This window comes from Vigna angularis, chromosome 4 (assembly GCF_016808095.1).
Source record: "Vigna angularis cultivar LongXiaoDou No.4 chromosome 4, ASM1680809v1, whole genome shotgun sequence".
In the NCBI taxonomy this organism is placed as follows: Eukaryota; Viridiplantae; Streptophyta; class Magnoliopsida; order Fabales; family Fabaceae; genus Vigna; species Vigna angularis.
This window is the reverse complement of record NC_068973.1, coordinates 2,714,057-2,730,313: the sequence shown is the minus strand read 5'-3', so window position 1 is coordinate 2,730,313 and position 16,257 is coordinate 2,714,057. Positions and strand designations below refer to the sequence as shown.

At 30.8% G+C, this 16,257-nt stretch overlaps 2 protein-coding genes across 2 annotated transcripts; both read left to right on the top strand.

The window, feature by feature from the left end:
- Window positions 1–1,456: 1,456 nt before the first annotated feature.
- Window positions 1,457–8,353, top strand: LOC108329867 (glycosyltransferase BC10). Its single transcript, XM_017564225.2, has 11 exons — window positions 1,457–1,732; window positions 2,825–3,339; window positions 4,214–4,312; window positions 5,012–5,112; window positions 5,236–5,307; window positions 5,438–5,528; window positions 5,967–6,047; window positions 6,694–6,753; window positions 6,827–6,949; window positions 7,553–7,591; window positions 7,677–8,353. Exons 2-11 carry the CDS (start codon window positions 2,956–2,958, stop codon window positions 7,803–7,805), a joined length of 1,179 nt encoding a protein of 392 aa, XP_017419714.1. The 5' UTR covers window positions 1,457–1,732; window positions 2,825–2,955; the 3' UTR covers window positions 7,806–8,353.
- A 4,947-nt stretch (window positions 8,354–13,300) lies between these two features.
- On the top strand, window positions 13,301–13,807 carry LOC108331380 (putative defensin-like protein 179). Its single transcript, XM_017566026.1, has 2 exons — window positions 13,301–13,398; window positions 13,500–13,807. The coding sequence occupies exons 1-2, from the start codon at window positions 13,332–13,334 to the stop codon at window positions 13,763–13,765; spliced, it is 333 nt and encodes a 110-aa protein (XP_017421515.1). The 5' UTR covers window positions 13,301–13,331; the 3' UTR covers window positions 13,766–13,807.
- Window positions 13,808–16,257: the final 2,450 nt, after the last annotated feature.

The window sequence follows — 16,257 nt, the reverse complement described above, 5'->3', positions numbered from 1 at the left end:
ACAGAGTATAAATACTACTACAAGTGCATACATAGAGTGAAACTCTATGTCAAATGTATGTATATGGATAATTGAGTCTAAAGTCAATTATTATGCGTGTTTTTATAATAAGTTATAGTACTTTATAAATGTTAAACTTATATTTGACACGATTAAACTGTATTATAATTTTTCTTTTGTATATTAACTTACCATATCTTTTCTTTTTGTGTTTTGTTATTTTTTATGATGATCACTTCCCAATACGAGTAGATAACGAGTTAAGTGGAAGATAAAGATGTAGCAAAATGATTATTTAGTTTTATGTAATTGATAATGTAGGAGTTTCTTGCTTTTAAAAATAACTTTTTGTTGTAATTTCTTTTGGTATATAGATATATATATTACGTTTTTATATGTACATATATGTCACGTTTTTACAAATATGTATTAATATTATATATATTTTTCATTATCTTTTATGTATTATTAATTTTTAATGTTTTATTTGACAGTTACATGCTAAGATGTTAGATGATGTAACTTTTACTATTAAATATGACATAATTAGTAACTTTATATTAATCTAACCATTAAATTATAAATAATATTTTAATAAATTTTGAAAACCACATTTCGATATATCAATTATTCTAAATTAATATAAAAAATTATATATAAAAAAAGAACTCTCAATATAATGACGTGAGTTTTTTTTTTAAAAATGTCTAATTAAAAAAAAATTGGAAACTTTCATGAAATTTTAGACTATCAATAACTTTGTATAAATAAAAAACGAGAATTTTATCAGTTAACGACTAAGCAATAATTCATCATCAATATCACAATTATAAAAATTAAACAATAAAAGAAAAATCTCAGCTCATCATCAATATCATTTTAAAAAAATCAATAAAAATATATTGACAGTATAATATTAAGTAAGATTTAACAAATGTAATTTAGTTCTTATACATTTTTTTTTCTTTTCTGATTACTAATATTCCATTTTTAGTTTGACAGCCCAAGTTTGGTTTTTGTAATGAGTGATGAATAAAGCAGCAGAAACTGCAATTCATTTCCAAAAGCTGCAAATGTGACAACAGAGTCATCACAAAAATACCAAACTTCTTTGTCAACAAACACTAAAGTGGAGAAAAGCAGAAGGACCTTATGATTCCTAGTCAACCCCAACTTTCTCATTGCTCCATTGCAACACACACCTTAATATTTTCTAAACATGTTTATTTTTTAATTTTCAACATATTTATTTATGCTTTATATTCTTCTTTTCACTTGCTTTTTAATCAATTTACATATTTGTCATGACTTAGTTTCTCATTTAATTGCAAACACATTAATGAATTTTCCACTAATTACCTTAAATATATATTATAACCAGTATTGATTAATTAATGATTTTTTTTTCTAAACCATGGTATAGTTTGTTTTTTGTGTCTTAGTGTGTGCCACTGCTACAAGCAAGGACCCTTTTGGTTTTTCAGTGAAAAAGCAAAACGCAAACGCAGAAACAAAAGAAAGCGAAACGATTCGCGTTTTGAAAAAGCCATCACAACGAAATAGAGGCACACACACTGTCTTTCTTTCTTACTCTTCTCGCGTGTGTGTTTTGTGATCGTGCATGGTTCCTTGCGATTTCCCCCTATAAGGATAGATCTTTCAACGCTCGTTTTCCTCTGAGATCTTTCCTTTGACGTGTGATGTGAATTTTTTCGTCTTCTTCACGTCGCAGGTATCGACACTCTTTTTTCCATTCTCACTGCGTGAGAGAGAGAGAAAGTTTTTGTTTTGAAGCGTTTGGATGTTGGGTGTGGAAGATTTGAAAACAGTGAAGGAGGGAAGGGAATGCCTTTTTTTTTTGGTGAATTAATTAATGGGATTGTGTAGTGTTTTTCTAGATAGTTCAGTTTCAATCTTTAAGGTTGTTTGGTGTTTTTGTGGTAAATTAATTAATGAAATCGTGTAGTGTTTTGCAAGATAATTCGATTTTAACGTGTAAGGTTTTCTTTTTTCTTCGATATGTTTTTGTGTTTGAGTTTTCACGTGGTTTTTGTATGGGTGGATACTTGTGTATTTTTTGTAGAAGTGCCCCCTTTGAATTATAAAACGTTGAATTGATTGGTTGTGTTAACTTATGAGATGTAATAAATGCTCATACTTTTCACGCTCGTGTGTTTTTTTTTTCTCTGGGACAATGTCTTTTTCTGATTCCTTAATGTTATTATCGTGTTTGGTTATACCAGAAAGGTGTGGTGGAATGAAAATAGGTTTGTTTTATGATTTTAGATTTTTAGAGAAACTTCCCTTTCCCACCCGATCGTGGGTTTTGTTGTATATTTACGTAATCGCTCCTATGATTGAGGAACTGGGACTTTGTGGGATCAGATTGGAGTGTGTGGGTTATGTTATGTTATGTTGATATTTTATTTTTTCATTTTTAAATTGGCTAAAGAAAATTGCTTTTGACTTTGTGTTCAACCTTACACATATTTGTTCCTTCCTCTTCCTCACAATTTGTTGGTTATTCAGTTAGGATTGTCTACTCTTTAACACATTAAGATATTTTTGATTTCGACATCCGTTTCTTAAAGTTTGGGATTTGCGACCGAGTTTTTTTCATTGGTCAGTAAATTATTATGTGGGGTTCAAAAATGTGTCAAAAGTTTGCTTTTGATCATATTTTGAGCTGTTGCAGTCAATTCTGTGGCGAACCTTAGCATGCACTGTGCATATTATTTTGGGCCCAGATGCTGGTTTCTGAACCTTAGTGGATTTAGTTGGCCGAGTTGTTTGCTAATGTATCTTTGTTCTGTTTTTGTTTCAGATTTTTCTGCATCAACCTGTTGAAGACTTCTTTTTGGCCATTTATCTTGATTGATTATTTTAGAGTGGTGCGGAATATGAATGAAAAGGAAATTGGTTGGAATTGGTGAAAATTGTGATTCAAGTGCCTAGATGAAGACAGTAAAAGATTTGCGCTTAGGCGCGGGCGATGTGCAGATCCTGCCTGGGTCTCGTCATCGTCCTCCTATGAAGAAGCCAATGTGGATTATTGTCTTGGTTTTATTCGTATGCGTGTTTCTAATATGTGCTTATATCTACCCACCAAAAAGCAGTTCTGCTTGCTACATCTTTTCTTCTGAAAATTGCCGGTCAATTACTGATTGGCTTCCACCAGCTCCTGCAAGGGAATACACAGATGAAGAGATTGCATCACGAGCTGTTGTTAGGGATATTTTGAAAACACCTCTAGCACTTTCAAAGAATCCGAAAATCGCCTTCATGTTTCTGTCACCTGGTTCTCTACCATTTGAAAGATTATGGGATAAATTTTTTCAAGTAAGGAATTGTCACGTGTTATCTGTAACTGATTATTTTGTATTGTTTTGATGATTGTATTAGTTCATGTACACATATCTTATTTGTAAATAATTTCTTTTACAAACAAATATGTGAGCAAGTCAAGCATGACAATTGTTGGAGTTAGGACAAGGACTGATGGCTAGCTTGTACAAGAGTTAGGATGTGCAAGCTCTTATTGTCTCTTACTAAATCAACTAATGTGTTTCCCTTTCTAAAATAAATTTAGTACTTTCTTTTTAAAACATTTGTGATACTTCTAAAGCATATGATCCTTGAGAATATAGCAGTCTGTATTAGTATACTCGATGTTTAGTTTAATCTTTAATTTGACGAGTTAGAGAAATAACCTGCTGTACTCTCCAATGACGCTAGTGATTCCATTGATTGTGAAACTCGTTTGTCTTTTATTACTCTTGTTTTAAAAGTGCTAGGATGAGGGAGAATCATCAGGATATCAGGATTTGATAGAATTTGGAAAATTTATTCCTTCTGTTGGGACGGTGAGACTGAACTTGAATGACAAACTAGGGTACTGGTTTATTGTACACTTATATGAATACTGAACAAGTGCTTTGCATGAAATTTGTTAATGGTCTTTCTGGTCCTAACGGAATGCAATGAATAATGGTTTTATATTTAGGTTAAGTGTTTGGATCTTAGCTATTAAGTTTGAATAAATGTACACCACAAGATGTAAAATATGTTCGATTCATAAATTCTTGATACATGCATATGGGAGAATGAACAATCATAGTTTGTAGTTGCAATTCTGTTGGTTAATTGTCTTTGCTTCTGAACCATGCTAATTCAGTGTGCTCACCTGGAAGAATACTTTTCTCCTTTTTGGTAGGGACATGAAGGGAAATTCTCAGTATATGTGCATGCATCTAAGACTAAACCAATTCATGTGAGCCGTTATTTTGTTGACCGGGATATACGAAGTGCTCAGGTGTGTAGTGTTACGATTGTTATGTTTACTATCATCTGTTATTTTATCAATCAGGATATACATAGTGACCATGTGTGCAACTTGTCTCATGATTGTTCTGTTTCCTATCACCGATCAATTGTTTTCCTCATGTATATGTATTGAATTTAAATCATTGTTTAATGTTGTTACTTCTTGTTTTTCTTCTTGAAATTTCCTTTAAAGTGCCTTCTTTGCATGAGTCGACTTTTGTTAATGTTGTGACCAAAACGAATCTCCTACTTTAGAGTACCCAAATATATGAAACCAAAATGTCTATCAACGTGAGAGATTAACTGATGCTGTAACTATTTAATAGACATGCATAGGAATGTAGTGTTGACTCTGTCAACCTGACAGTCTGAAATGCAATATTTTGCATTGGTAACATAATCTGCTAATTTCACACACTTTACTTCCTGTTAAGAGATTATAATGTACATGTATTTGCGTATTTGAATTATGTTAGAAGTCTAGGATAACATTATATATAAGCTAGGAAGTTTAGTCTAGTTTTACTTCTGTGACTTTACTATTTTTGAGAGTGCCTTAGTAACATAATTGAAGTTAGAATTTTTTTTATAATAAGCTATGAGTTTAATTTGAAGTTAAACTACATGCTCTAAAAGTAGCTATTATGGTAGTTAGCAGCTATGTTAATAGTTGGTTACTTTATTGCAGGTGGTGTGGGGTAAAATATCTATGGTTAATGCAGAACGACGACTACTGGCAAATGCTTTACAAGATCCTGATAACCAGCAATTTGTTTTACTTTCTGATAGGTAAATATGTGCCATGATATTGCTTTTAATTATATTCTTATTTCCAGGTAACTTATGTTATATATATATATATATATATATATATATATATTAGTTTCTAATCCTTTCTTACTGGTTTTGCAGCTGTGTGCCATTGTATACCTTTGACTATATTTTTGATTATCTGATGTACACAAACGTCAGCTTTGTTGATTGGTATGTCATGCTTTACGTAGAGTATACCTACCCGTGTGTTCATTTGTAAAGTGGGTTGTTCTTCTAATTTCTGTTTTCTGCCACCAATTTGGTGTTCTCAACTGATCCAACCTTTTCCTTTTCTTGTTAGCTTTATGGATCCTGGTCCTCATGGCAATGGCAGGTATTCAAAACGCATGTTACCCGAAATTGAGATGAAGAACTTTAGAAAGGGTGCACAGGTATATTACATAGGCTGCTTGCTGGAAATTATGCATTTCAATTAGAATCTTTTCTTGTTTACTACAATACATGGAATGTGAAATTTGAACTTAGTATTTTGCAATTACCCTTTTCAAAGGATATTAATTGAATAAATGTAGTTGGCCATGATTTATGTCAATAGGCTTTACTATAGCATCAATTACAAGAGAAAGCAGTAGTCCAGTCTTTTGGCTTAAAACATAGGGGTTCAATAACATAAGTATTCTTTGTTCTTGCCTGAAATCGCCCCCTTTTTCTTTCTACTTTTCTGTAGTTCTATTTGCATCTTATTGTTGTTTAATATCGCCACACATGATGTGGAGGAGCTCAATTGTTTTTGTTCAATATAAGTCGTGGGCTCAATTCATTATGTCATCTGTTTAGATTTCTGGCTAATTGTTAGATTCCTGATGCAGTGGTTTTCAATGAAGCGCCAGCATGCTGTTATAGTTATGGCTGACAACCTGTATTACTCAAAATTTAAGGCTTACTGTCAGGTACAGTTTTAAATACTGTTTGGATTAAAATTTTGAGCAATTTCTTTTATCTATCATTATTGAATATTTTATTAATTTGCTTTGAACTGGCATGTACATCAAACCAAGCAGGTGTAAGTATTTCATTTTTACCGTACACGCTCAGTGATTATGTGCCTTTGGCATATGGTTTACATGAAATTTCTTTTAATACGACATATGTATTCTGCCGTAAGTTCCGTCCTTCTCATAATGATGGGTATTTTGAGCTGATTTTGATAAACTTTTCAATTAACAATTGCACCAATAGGAAAATAAGATAAATCAAGGAAATGAAAAGAATAAAACTTACTGCAAAGTTATGATCAACTTGTGCGTCTTAATTGTTTAGGAAACTCCCTCTTGTAGCTTCTTTACAAGCACCTATTTAATTTAGCCAAGCTTCTCATTCTTGTCTTGAAAAAGTTTTAATATGAAAACGTTCCATAAGCTAGAAGCTATCCTAAACTCCCTTATTTATTGTTCTCTTACATTTGAAATGAAAACCTGATGCAAGGAGTTATTTAAATATCTTAGCTCTTCCCTCAAACGTGTGTTGAAGCATGAATTTAATAATTTTTAAATTTGGCTGTGCTCAATTATTAACGTGAATATTATGATATTACAGCCTGGTTTTGAAGGGAAAAATTGCATTGCGGATGAGCATTACTTACCTACATTCTTCCAGGTGAGAATTTCTATCTGTAATCCTGGCCTGTTCTAACAGTTTCAAACTGTTAACTAATAGGATTCTGTTTCAGATTGTTGATCCTGGTGGAATTGCCAATTGGTCAACAACTCATGTTGACTGGTCTGAGAGAAAGTGGCATCCAAAATCATATAGGGTTCGAGATATTTCATATGAGCTTTTGAAGAATATTACGGTATAGTGCTATGATAAATTTATTTTTCAATACAGAAATAGTCACCCACGACGTGAATGTAAAGAGAATATCCAATCTTATGAACCATATTTTCCTTGAAATCCAAGCAATGTATTTTTTTATTAGAAAACATCCTCTCAGTTTAAAAGCAAAAAAAGTACCCTTCCTTTGTATTTCTTTCTCTTTAAAATCTCACTCCAAAACATATGCTAAGTAACAGCCAGAGTAGTAAGGAGAATTGGAAATTGGAGTTTTGGGAAAATTGGAAAGAAAAAAAATCCATTTGGAAGAATCTCCTTGATGTGTATCCCATATCTATACATGTTGTGCAGGTTTCTATGTATGATTTATCTTTACTTTTTTATGAAATTCCGCAGAGGTATTGGAAGTTACTGTAAAGTTGGCATATTTTGATTTTAGTGTCTGGTCTGATCGTCTTTTCTATATCTTGCTGCCATCAATTGTCCTTATGTAGTGCAATCATGTCATTTTGATCTGGCTTTTCTGTGCTGTGGGGAAAAATTTACTTATTTACACTGCTCTTTCAATATATTTTCTAACTGAGATCATGAATATTCATTTACTCCATAATCATATTCGCAGTCCATTGATGTTAGTGTGCATGTCTCGAGTGATGAGAAGGTATGCTCTCTGAAAGCTTTCTTCATATCCTTAATTTATTAAGAATGCATTGAGTGACTTGAAAAGTGATCACTTATTGCTACAGAGACAAGTACAAAGTTGGCCTTGCTTATGGAATGGGATTCAGAAGCCATGTTATCTATTTGCTAGGAAATTCAATCCTGGAACACTGAACACTTTGTTGCAGCTTTTTTCTAATTACTCAGCATCTTGAGCAAGCAATTTTTGATCCATTCTTTGGTCGGATTGGCTGTTGCTTTCGACCTCCTTCTTGGTCTCTCATAGGGTAGCAGCTGTAAATTACATCATTTTTATCTACACTGAGTGCAAAGTCTATTGGCATCACAGCTACTGTGGCTAACATTTTAGTGTTGTTTCCTTAAGGATAGGGATCAGTAGCTTGATTCATCCCCCTCTGCCCCTTGTTTTCATTTTGGGTTGTGTAAGTTTTCTCATTGCATCTCAAATTTTGGGGGAATCATAAGAACTCATTCTCTTGTTGCTCGGCTTTGTAGAACTCTGCAAATGCAAAAATGTTTAGTTAAAATACAAATGTTACCATTCGTTCTAGAAATTCATGCATCACTGTACCCCCTTGATGCAATCTTCGTAGCCTCTTGATGAGGCTTATGCTGTTAAACTAGGGTTTTGAGATGTAGCATGAAGATCTGTAATTTTAATTTTATTGATATAGCTTCAGAAGTTTTATATACTTGTAATTGTACTTCTTGATTCAATGAACTAAGAAACTTGTAATGACCACATACCTGGTTTGAATGACTAAGGCTTTATATCTTATGTATGTCCCACAAGATATCAAGTCTTGTATAAAATTTTTTAAATAAAAATTATCATTTTAACCTCTTTTCGAGTGTAGCTTATTTGATAAGGAATAACAAAATTAAAAACAAGAAATGAAATTTTCTCAATTAAAAATAATAATTTATATATAAAAAATTAATTTGACACCTCTGTCCAAATTCCAAAACGGTATACAATTGTCTTGCTTTTCTTTTTACCTTGCAATTGTCTTACTTTTCCTTTATCTTTCATTTTTGTTTTTAATGTATTTCATATATTAATAAAGAGAAGAAATAATTACAATAGTTACGGGACAAATTTGATAAGAAGTTATTATTGATGAGAATAATATCCATACTCAGTGAGTATTATTAAAATTATAATTTTATTCTCAATTTTTATTAATTATTAATTATTAATTATTTTATTTTCTTGCTTCTTTCCCCATTTTCACCATTGGCTATAATAATGATGTCATTGTTTCCCACAAACAGGTGCTACCTATTTAATTTTTGCCATGAATTTTTCTTTTTTATGATCATTGGATATTATTTTGTTTTTGTTTTCTCACTTATCTTTTATTACCATTTTGTATTGCTATTTCTACTAAGGTTCTTTCCCGTTTTTAAAAATTCACTTTGTTTTATAATTTAATCGCATGCTGTTATGTTTTGTTCGGTTTAATTATTTATTTATGAGTAAGAGAAAATTAGTGTTTAATTAGTTTGATTTTGTGAACATTCCTAATCTAAGAAGTTATACATGTAAGTCTTATTCTAAATTTTATATAATTTATTATTAAAGATGGTTTATGATTCACGTATCAATGTTTAACTTTTTTTATTTTAATATCTTTTCCATCCTTTTTTCCATGCAAGTAATTAAAACTAAAATTTAAAATATAAAATCAACAAATTAAGAGTGTTATGCTGCTCAGATTTCTACCTCTTTTCACATTTCTCAATTACAATAATCCATTGTGGAAGGAATGGTCATTAATTAAACATGCTACTGTGATCTGAAATGATTAAATATAATAAATATATACAAATTTTAATTGTACCCATATTAGTTTCAAAATTTATTTTTCATGGATAATTAATCATAATAAAATTGCCAACATTTTTTAATTTATAATAAAATTACAAGCATAATTGATCATAATAAAATTTGAATTTATATTTTATTTTTTATAATTTTTTTATCTCATGTTAAAAACTTATGCAATACATTTTTTAAATAATTGTGTCTATAGATTTAAAAAAATTCACGAATATTTTTTAAACAAATAAAACAAATAAGAATAATACAAGTTGGAGAGCGAATAAATAGTATCATCATTCAACTTGATCCTATATCATTCTTACATTATAGAACAATAATTAATACATATATAAAACTTATTAATTTAAGTTACCAACATAAATAGAAATTTTAAAATTGAGAGTAATTCATTCTAGTTTAAGATTAGATGTAATTATTAGAAAAATCATCATATTTTTAAATATCAAAAAAATAATTAATATATACTTAAACTCTAAAATTGAAAATTAAATAGAAATAAAAGCGTTTAAACAAATGTGACATTTATAAGATAAAAATAAAAGGAGGGATTATTAGTGTTTGAAATTGAAAAAGTAGTTTAGTTTGTGTATAATTAAAAATGGAAATGTGCGTATTTATTGTTGTCATTTTTTTAAATGAAAGACATTCTCTTATTGGAATACTCATTTATTTAGTGTTTATTGTTGTCTTTTAATAAAATAAAACTTTATTCAAGTAAATCTCCATAAATAGTATTCAATACTATTTAAGCTAAAATTTAATGCACTTTAATTTTATTTTATTCAAAAGTCATTAAAACAGTTTTGCTTGTAATTTTTTAAATACCTCTTTAAATAAATCAAAATATTTATTATGATAAACAAATATGTAATGATGTTTTCTCAAAAGTGAAACTGATCTTAGTTTGGTAATGTTCGTTTCTATTCTTACTGTATATTTTTCCCTTTTTAAAACTTTTCAGCACTCCATGTCATAGTCAGTTTTATTTTTAACTTTTCATATTTCTCTTCAAAAAAGTATACGACAATAATTCCTAAAATAAATATCAATAACTTATTTTTTCAAACAATAAAATTCCATTTTTAAGAAACAAAACTCTATTATATTGTGTAACATCCCAAAAATACAGTAAAACCATATAATAGAATTAATTACATTTAATGATAAACCAATTCAGTTTTATATTAAACAAGCGAACGATCTTGACCGAACGGCCTTACATAGGGTTGCCAAAGAAAAACTGTACAAGATTAATGGAAAACATGACCGAACGACTTACAAAAGTCCAATTACCGATCGGTTAAATAACAAAAGGGAAAGGAAGTGACCGAATACTAAACTACTAACTACAACCGAACGTCCTACTGTTCGGCCTTCACTTCCACATCTACGAGGTTCGCGTCCTCCAAAACTTCTTCTTCCAGCGCCTCTTCAAGTAGCGCGCTTCCATCTGCTCACATCCACACGGATGATCATTGCAAAACAAGACGGACGTACAACAAGACAACACAAGGAAAACGCAGGGTAAGCTTATGTAATTTAATTCAAGAAATATCATACGTTTATCAAATTCAAACACATCAAATACATTTCAACATACTTATACAAACAAGGCCTATTACTAGACTGACCGTCCGGACTGTATGAATTCTGTGTAGCTACGACGTTCATGCACCCGGGTGATGTAGTAACTAGAATTCTCATCAGCTGCCACCCGAGGTTAGCCCTATCTGTCCAAAGTGACCCTAAGGACTAGGACCTCCTGCCGTTCCCACACATGACCCACTCTCCTCTACGTGAGGACGAGTACTCACGGAACATCAGGATGAATCGACAGCTTAGCATAACCACAGTCATACCTTACCACTTTCAAACATTCAATCATGAGTCGTTCCTCCCCGGAACGCTCGTTCAAAATCCACAACCTTATACTCATATTATATACTTTTCATCTTTCATAATTTCTCACGTTAATATCGTTTTTATCACACTTTCCAAGAACGTCAAGTAACGAACGTTCAGCCCTCTTCCGAACGAGGACGAACGAGATGAACGAGACCGTGAAATCTCTCATTCCAGAATAAAATAAGACTGAAGGGTTACTTTCAGAGTTTAAGAAGAAATCGAGCACAACTATAAAAATATGTAATGAACGTTACTTATAACATGAATCAGTTAAATGAACTGACTCTCGTGAATTACAAGCAACACTTGAAGAATACAGTAGGTACGGAAAATTCTAGGTTGGAGACAGTGAAGGTATACATGCCACGCCCTTTAGAGAATCGACGTAGAATAATTCATATATATATATATATATATACCAAGACTAAGTGCCGGTCAATAACCGAACACAGTAACGGAATTTCTACAGAGTTTGGACGAACGCGGTTTCATCAGGATAACTAAATTAAAAGGTTTATGAGCGTTCGGTGTAAGACCGAACGCCACTCATTATGGGAGTGAGAGCTGAGACTTATCAATAATTTATAATAGGGACAATTTATAATTATAGGGATAAACACATTGGGGACATGGTTGAAGAATAACTAAACATGCAAAATATCTGTTTACAAGATTTTCATTTTTTCACGTAACACGCAAGTGAATCTATGTTTGGCCGAACGCTCAAACATAGTACTATTACAAGAAGACGCTCGTCCTCAACTAGAACTCTTTCCAAATGAAAGAATTCACTCTCAAAAGAGTTTATAAGAAACACCGAACGGTCAAGGACCGTTCAATGACGAACATTCAATATCATAGGGAATTTATTATTCAGTATTCACATATATTCAAATTCATTCCTCAGCATAATACTTCATAATTTCATACTTACTACTATAGTCCATTTCACATACTCATACCTCAACTCAGTTATTTTCACATATCAAATAATCAATCATCACATAGTCATGCTTCATACAACTCAACGAACGTTCATGCAGTATAGTAAAAAACATAAGAATTAAATTGAATAAGCTTCCCTTACCTCTAGTGTAAACGGATGTCCTACTGACTGAAGTTGGTTTGCCAAAGAACTAAGATTTCCTTCTATCCCCAACAGCTCAACTACTCTATGAACTAAAATCAAATAACATACCAAAAATGATTCAGAATTAATACTAAGGACTCATGAAACCAGAACTTGGCTTGCATGTTGGCCATAACGAACGGTTAAGAAAGAGAAGACTTACCAGTATCAGAACATTGAAATGATCGGTTCAAAATGAAGCTTAAGACGCCGGGAACACTTCTACGGTTTCTGAAATGCGATCGGAGGAGAAAAATGGTGAGTTTTGGTAGAAAGAATGGAAAGCTTTTAGAGAGAAGTAGGAGAAGATGAAAGGATCAGAGTTTTTGGGAAGAAAGGGTGCATGCAGAGTGAGTGCAACGAGGTTTTCAAAATTTCAGTTTTGCTTCCCACTTTAGGACGATCGTCCGCTCACTCGCTGACACCTGCCTTCCACTATCTGATTTTCGAATCTTCGACGCTTGACACCTGGCGTCCGCGCAGAGGGTTTTGGGTGTGTTTTTAATGAGTCTGAGCGGAGGGTTTTTGGGGTGCAATTTCCGAGGTCTGACACATTGATCTTTAGTGAAAAAAAAAAGAACTTAAGTTTATAACATTTAAATATTTACACTTTTAAAGTTTTCCATTCATTAAAAATAATAACAAATAATTTAGAGGCATAATATTATATATGTGCTTTAGCAAATTAAACCTTCATTAAGACAGCTTTTAATAACCATAATAATGCTAGCAAGCCTCGAGTCAATGCACAGAAACTGTTATTTATAGAGCAATGATCTTCACTGCATATCACATCAAATTCATTTTGAGATTCCAAAAGAAAGTAGTTTTTTGTTTTATATGAGAATGGTGAACCACATCTTCTTCCATTTTCTTCTCTTTACCATTTTTGTTATGGTGGTAACAGGTTAGTCTCTTTCTGAATTATCATTAAATATGATTCTTTTGAAGAACTGATATGAATATTTTCCTTCATTTGGTTTTTGTGCATGATATTCTGGAACACAGGGCAAAAAGAAGATTCAAATGGCAGTTCAAGAGATTTGAGTTCAAATGAGTCTGAGATAAATGGTGAATTCTCTCTGTCATGGTGGAAAGATGATGATCCTATAAGGAAGTGCAATGGTTCTCAGGGACTTTGCAATGACAATTGTGATGAAGGTTGCTGCAATTCAAAATGTGCTGCAAAATACAAAGATGGAGTTGGGACTTGTAAACTCTATGTTGAGGGTTTTAACTTTTGTATATGTAAATATGCTTGTCATCCAAATTAGGGCAAATTCTATATATCTACACATTTTCAGTGTCTATTTACCTTTTGGGTGCTAAATTAAATAACTATATTTTCTTTTTCTTTTCAAAACTTTTTTCTTATAATATTCTTTTCTTTTATAATTTTGTTTTTGCACAAATTAAGGAAGTTATTTAATTGTTTTTTTTACTTTTAATGTAAGTTTAAATGGGTTATTATTATAGATTTTTTTTTTGTGTGTTATGTTTTGTGTTGCGTTTTTTTTTATATCACCAATAAATAATTAATATAATCTAAAGAATATTTAGAGTATTAATTTCAATCCTTTTAGAGTATTAATATATTGTATGAACTATGTATTGGTTGCTTCTCTCAAAGGCCAATCTCTCTGCTTGTTTCCTTTTCTTTTATATCGAATCAAGTCAAACTTAGATTTATGATCACATTTAAGCTCAAATTCCTTTGTTTCATTTTTTTAAATATATATAAATAATTGAAAATCCTATATCGAAATAAAATAAATAATTTATAATATATAAAGAAATATAAATTTCACATGTTAATATTTCGATAAAATTGAATTAGACTTAATTTTTTTTTTCGTTTTATCAATTGATTTCAAGTTTTAAATGTTAAAAAAATACATATTTTCTGTGATTAAAACATCCATACAGTTTTTCTTCAGTCAATGCCCCGATGCTAAAAAGTTCTTTTTTATTGGTGGGAATAGAATATTTCAATAAATATATGTAGAAAATTTTAATTGGGAGGAAAGGAGAGAATATATTTGTTTTTCTAACAAGATAAAAGAAATGAGTATTTGTGCTTTGAAAAAATGGCACATTATTTTTTTGAATATTCCCCCAAATAATACATTTTAAGAAATAATTTCCTTAAATGGATCCCGTGTCAATTTATTTCCCCAATCAAGTTATTGTCAATATTACAGTCTTTTCAAACATAATATTTTTCTTATATTCTTTTTCTTTTTCGTCCTAATTTTTTTCCCGTTCAGTTTTAGTTGGTCGAGTCCTATTGGAGGCTTAAAAAGCTTTCTTTTTAGTCTTTTTATATACGCATCTATTGGTAATTCCAATGAGGCTGAACTGGTTAAAACTTTATAATTCTATAAAGAATAAAATATATATTTTTCCATGAAGAATTGTGTTTAGTTTTTAAATTAAATTATAAAGTATTTAATTTTTGTATTTTATAAAATTTAATATAAAACATGTTTTTTTTCCAATAGACATATAACAATTATATTTTACTTTATTAAGCTATTATGCTTTTATCACATAAAAAACATTTATATTATTTGTTAGAAATGTTGTTTTATTTATTTTTTTCTTATATTTATAAGGACTACATATATTATTATTTAGTTTAAAGACATAACAATATTTTATAATAATTTACATACACAAAATATATATATATATATATATATATATATATATATATATATATATATATATATATATATATATATATATATATAAAATCCTATTACACTAATGTCAAAACGAGCCACCCGATTCAATCTGGGCCGGCCCCCATCACGGGTTGGTCACTTAGTGAGTCAACCTAACCCGAATCATTTATTAGCGAGCCAAAAAAATTCAAACCCGGTCCGGCCCACCACAGGTTGGTGGGTTAAACGGGTTGACTCATTGAATCATTAACTCACTTACTTACAAGTTTTTTTTTAAATCCAAAAATATTTGTTTGTAATTCAAATTTAAATAATTTCACTCTAAAATAATGTTAAACTCTAAAGACAAATCAAAATAAAAAAAATTAACAACTCAAATGTAATCCAAAAATATAAACCCAAAAAGCGGATGAATAAGTTTATAATATTGATAATTTTTGTGTCACTTATCCAATTATAAGATTATAGTTTTGAATGGATAAATTTATAATATTTTGCTCTCGAAACATCTTTTTCTTTATTCTCATTTATAATACAAATAAAAAAATGTTAACTAATAATATCGAAACACAAAATTATAAATAATTAAATTAAACTAGGTGTCAACTCGGCTCATCATGGGTTCAACCCGGGTGAGTCGGGTTCTAAGTGAACCAGGTTGAAAATTGGTCCATATAAAAAAATTTCATTTTTTCAAACCCAACCCGGTTCGGGCCCGTGGTGGGCCGGGTTAGCCCGCAGATTCTAACCCATTTTGACAACACTAATTACACTAAGAGTTTTATCATTAAAACTAAAAGTGTAATATTAGAGTGTTACAAAAAGATAAATCATACTCTATATGTCTCACCATCCCCATCCAATATCTGTTTAACCAATACATCCTCATCTGCCCACACCATTTAATGCAATCATTGCGAACAAGAAAAACAAACCAAATAAATAGACATAAATAGAAAGAAAAGTTAATTTATCAAAAAAGGCATCGACAAAAATATAAATGTTTACACAAACACTTACGGTAGTGGAACAACTTGCCAATTCAAATTACCATACACAAAGTTAGTCAGTCAATCATC

What these genes read in the sequence shown, in the direction of transcription:
- LOC108331380 (XM_017566026.1), top strand. Translation starts at nt 13,332, where the DNA reads ATGAGAATGGTGAACCACATCTTCTTCCATTTTCTTCTCTTTACCATT. An exon ending in TTTTGTTATGGTGGTAACAG is followed by an intron (nt 13,399 to 13,499) that starts GTTAGTCTCTTT and finishes TCTGGAACACAG; the next exon opens with GGCAAAAAGAAGATTCAAAT.
- LOC108329867 (XM_017564225.2), top strand. Translation starts at nt 2,956, where the DNA reads ATGAAGACAGTAAAAGATTTGCGCTTAGGCGCGGGCGATGTGCAGATC. An exon ending in TTTGTTTTACTTTCTGATAG is followed by an intron (nt 5,113 to 5,235) that starts GTAAATATGTGC and finishes CTGGTTTTGCAG; the next exon opens with CTGTGTGCCATTGTATACCT. An exon ending in AACGTCAGCTTTGTTGATTG is followed by an intron (nt 5,308 to 5,437) that starts GTATGTCATGCT and finishes TTTTCTTGTTAG; the next exon opens with CTTTATGGATCCTGGTCCTC.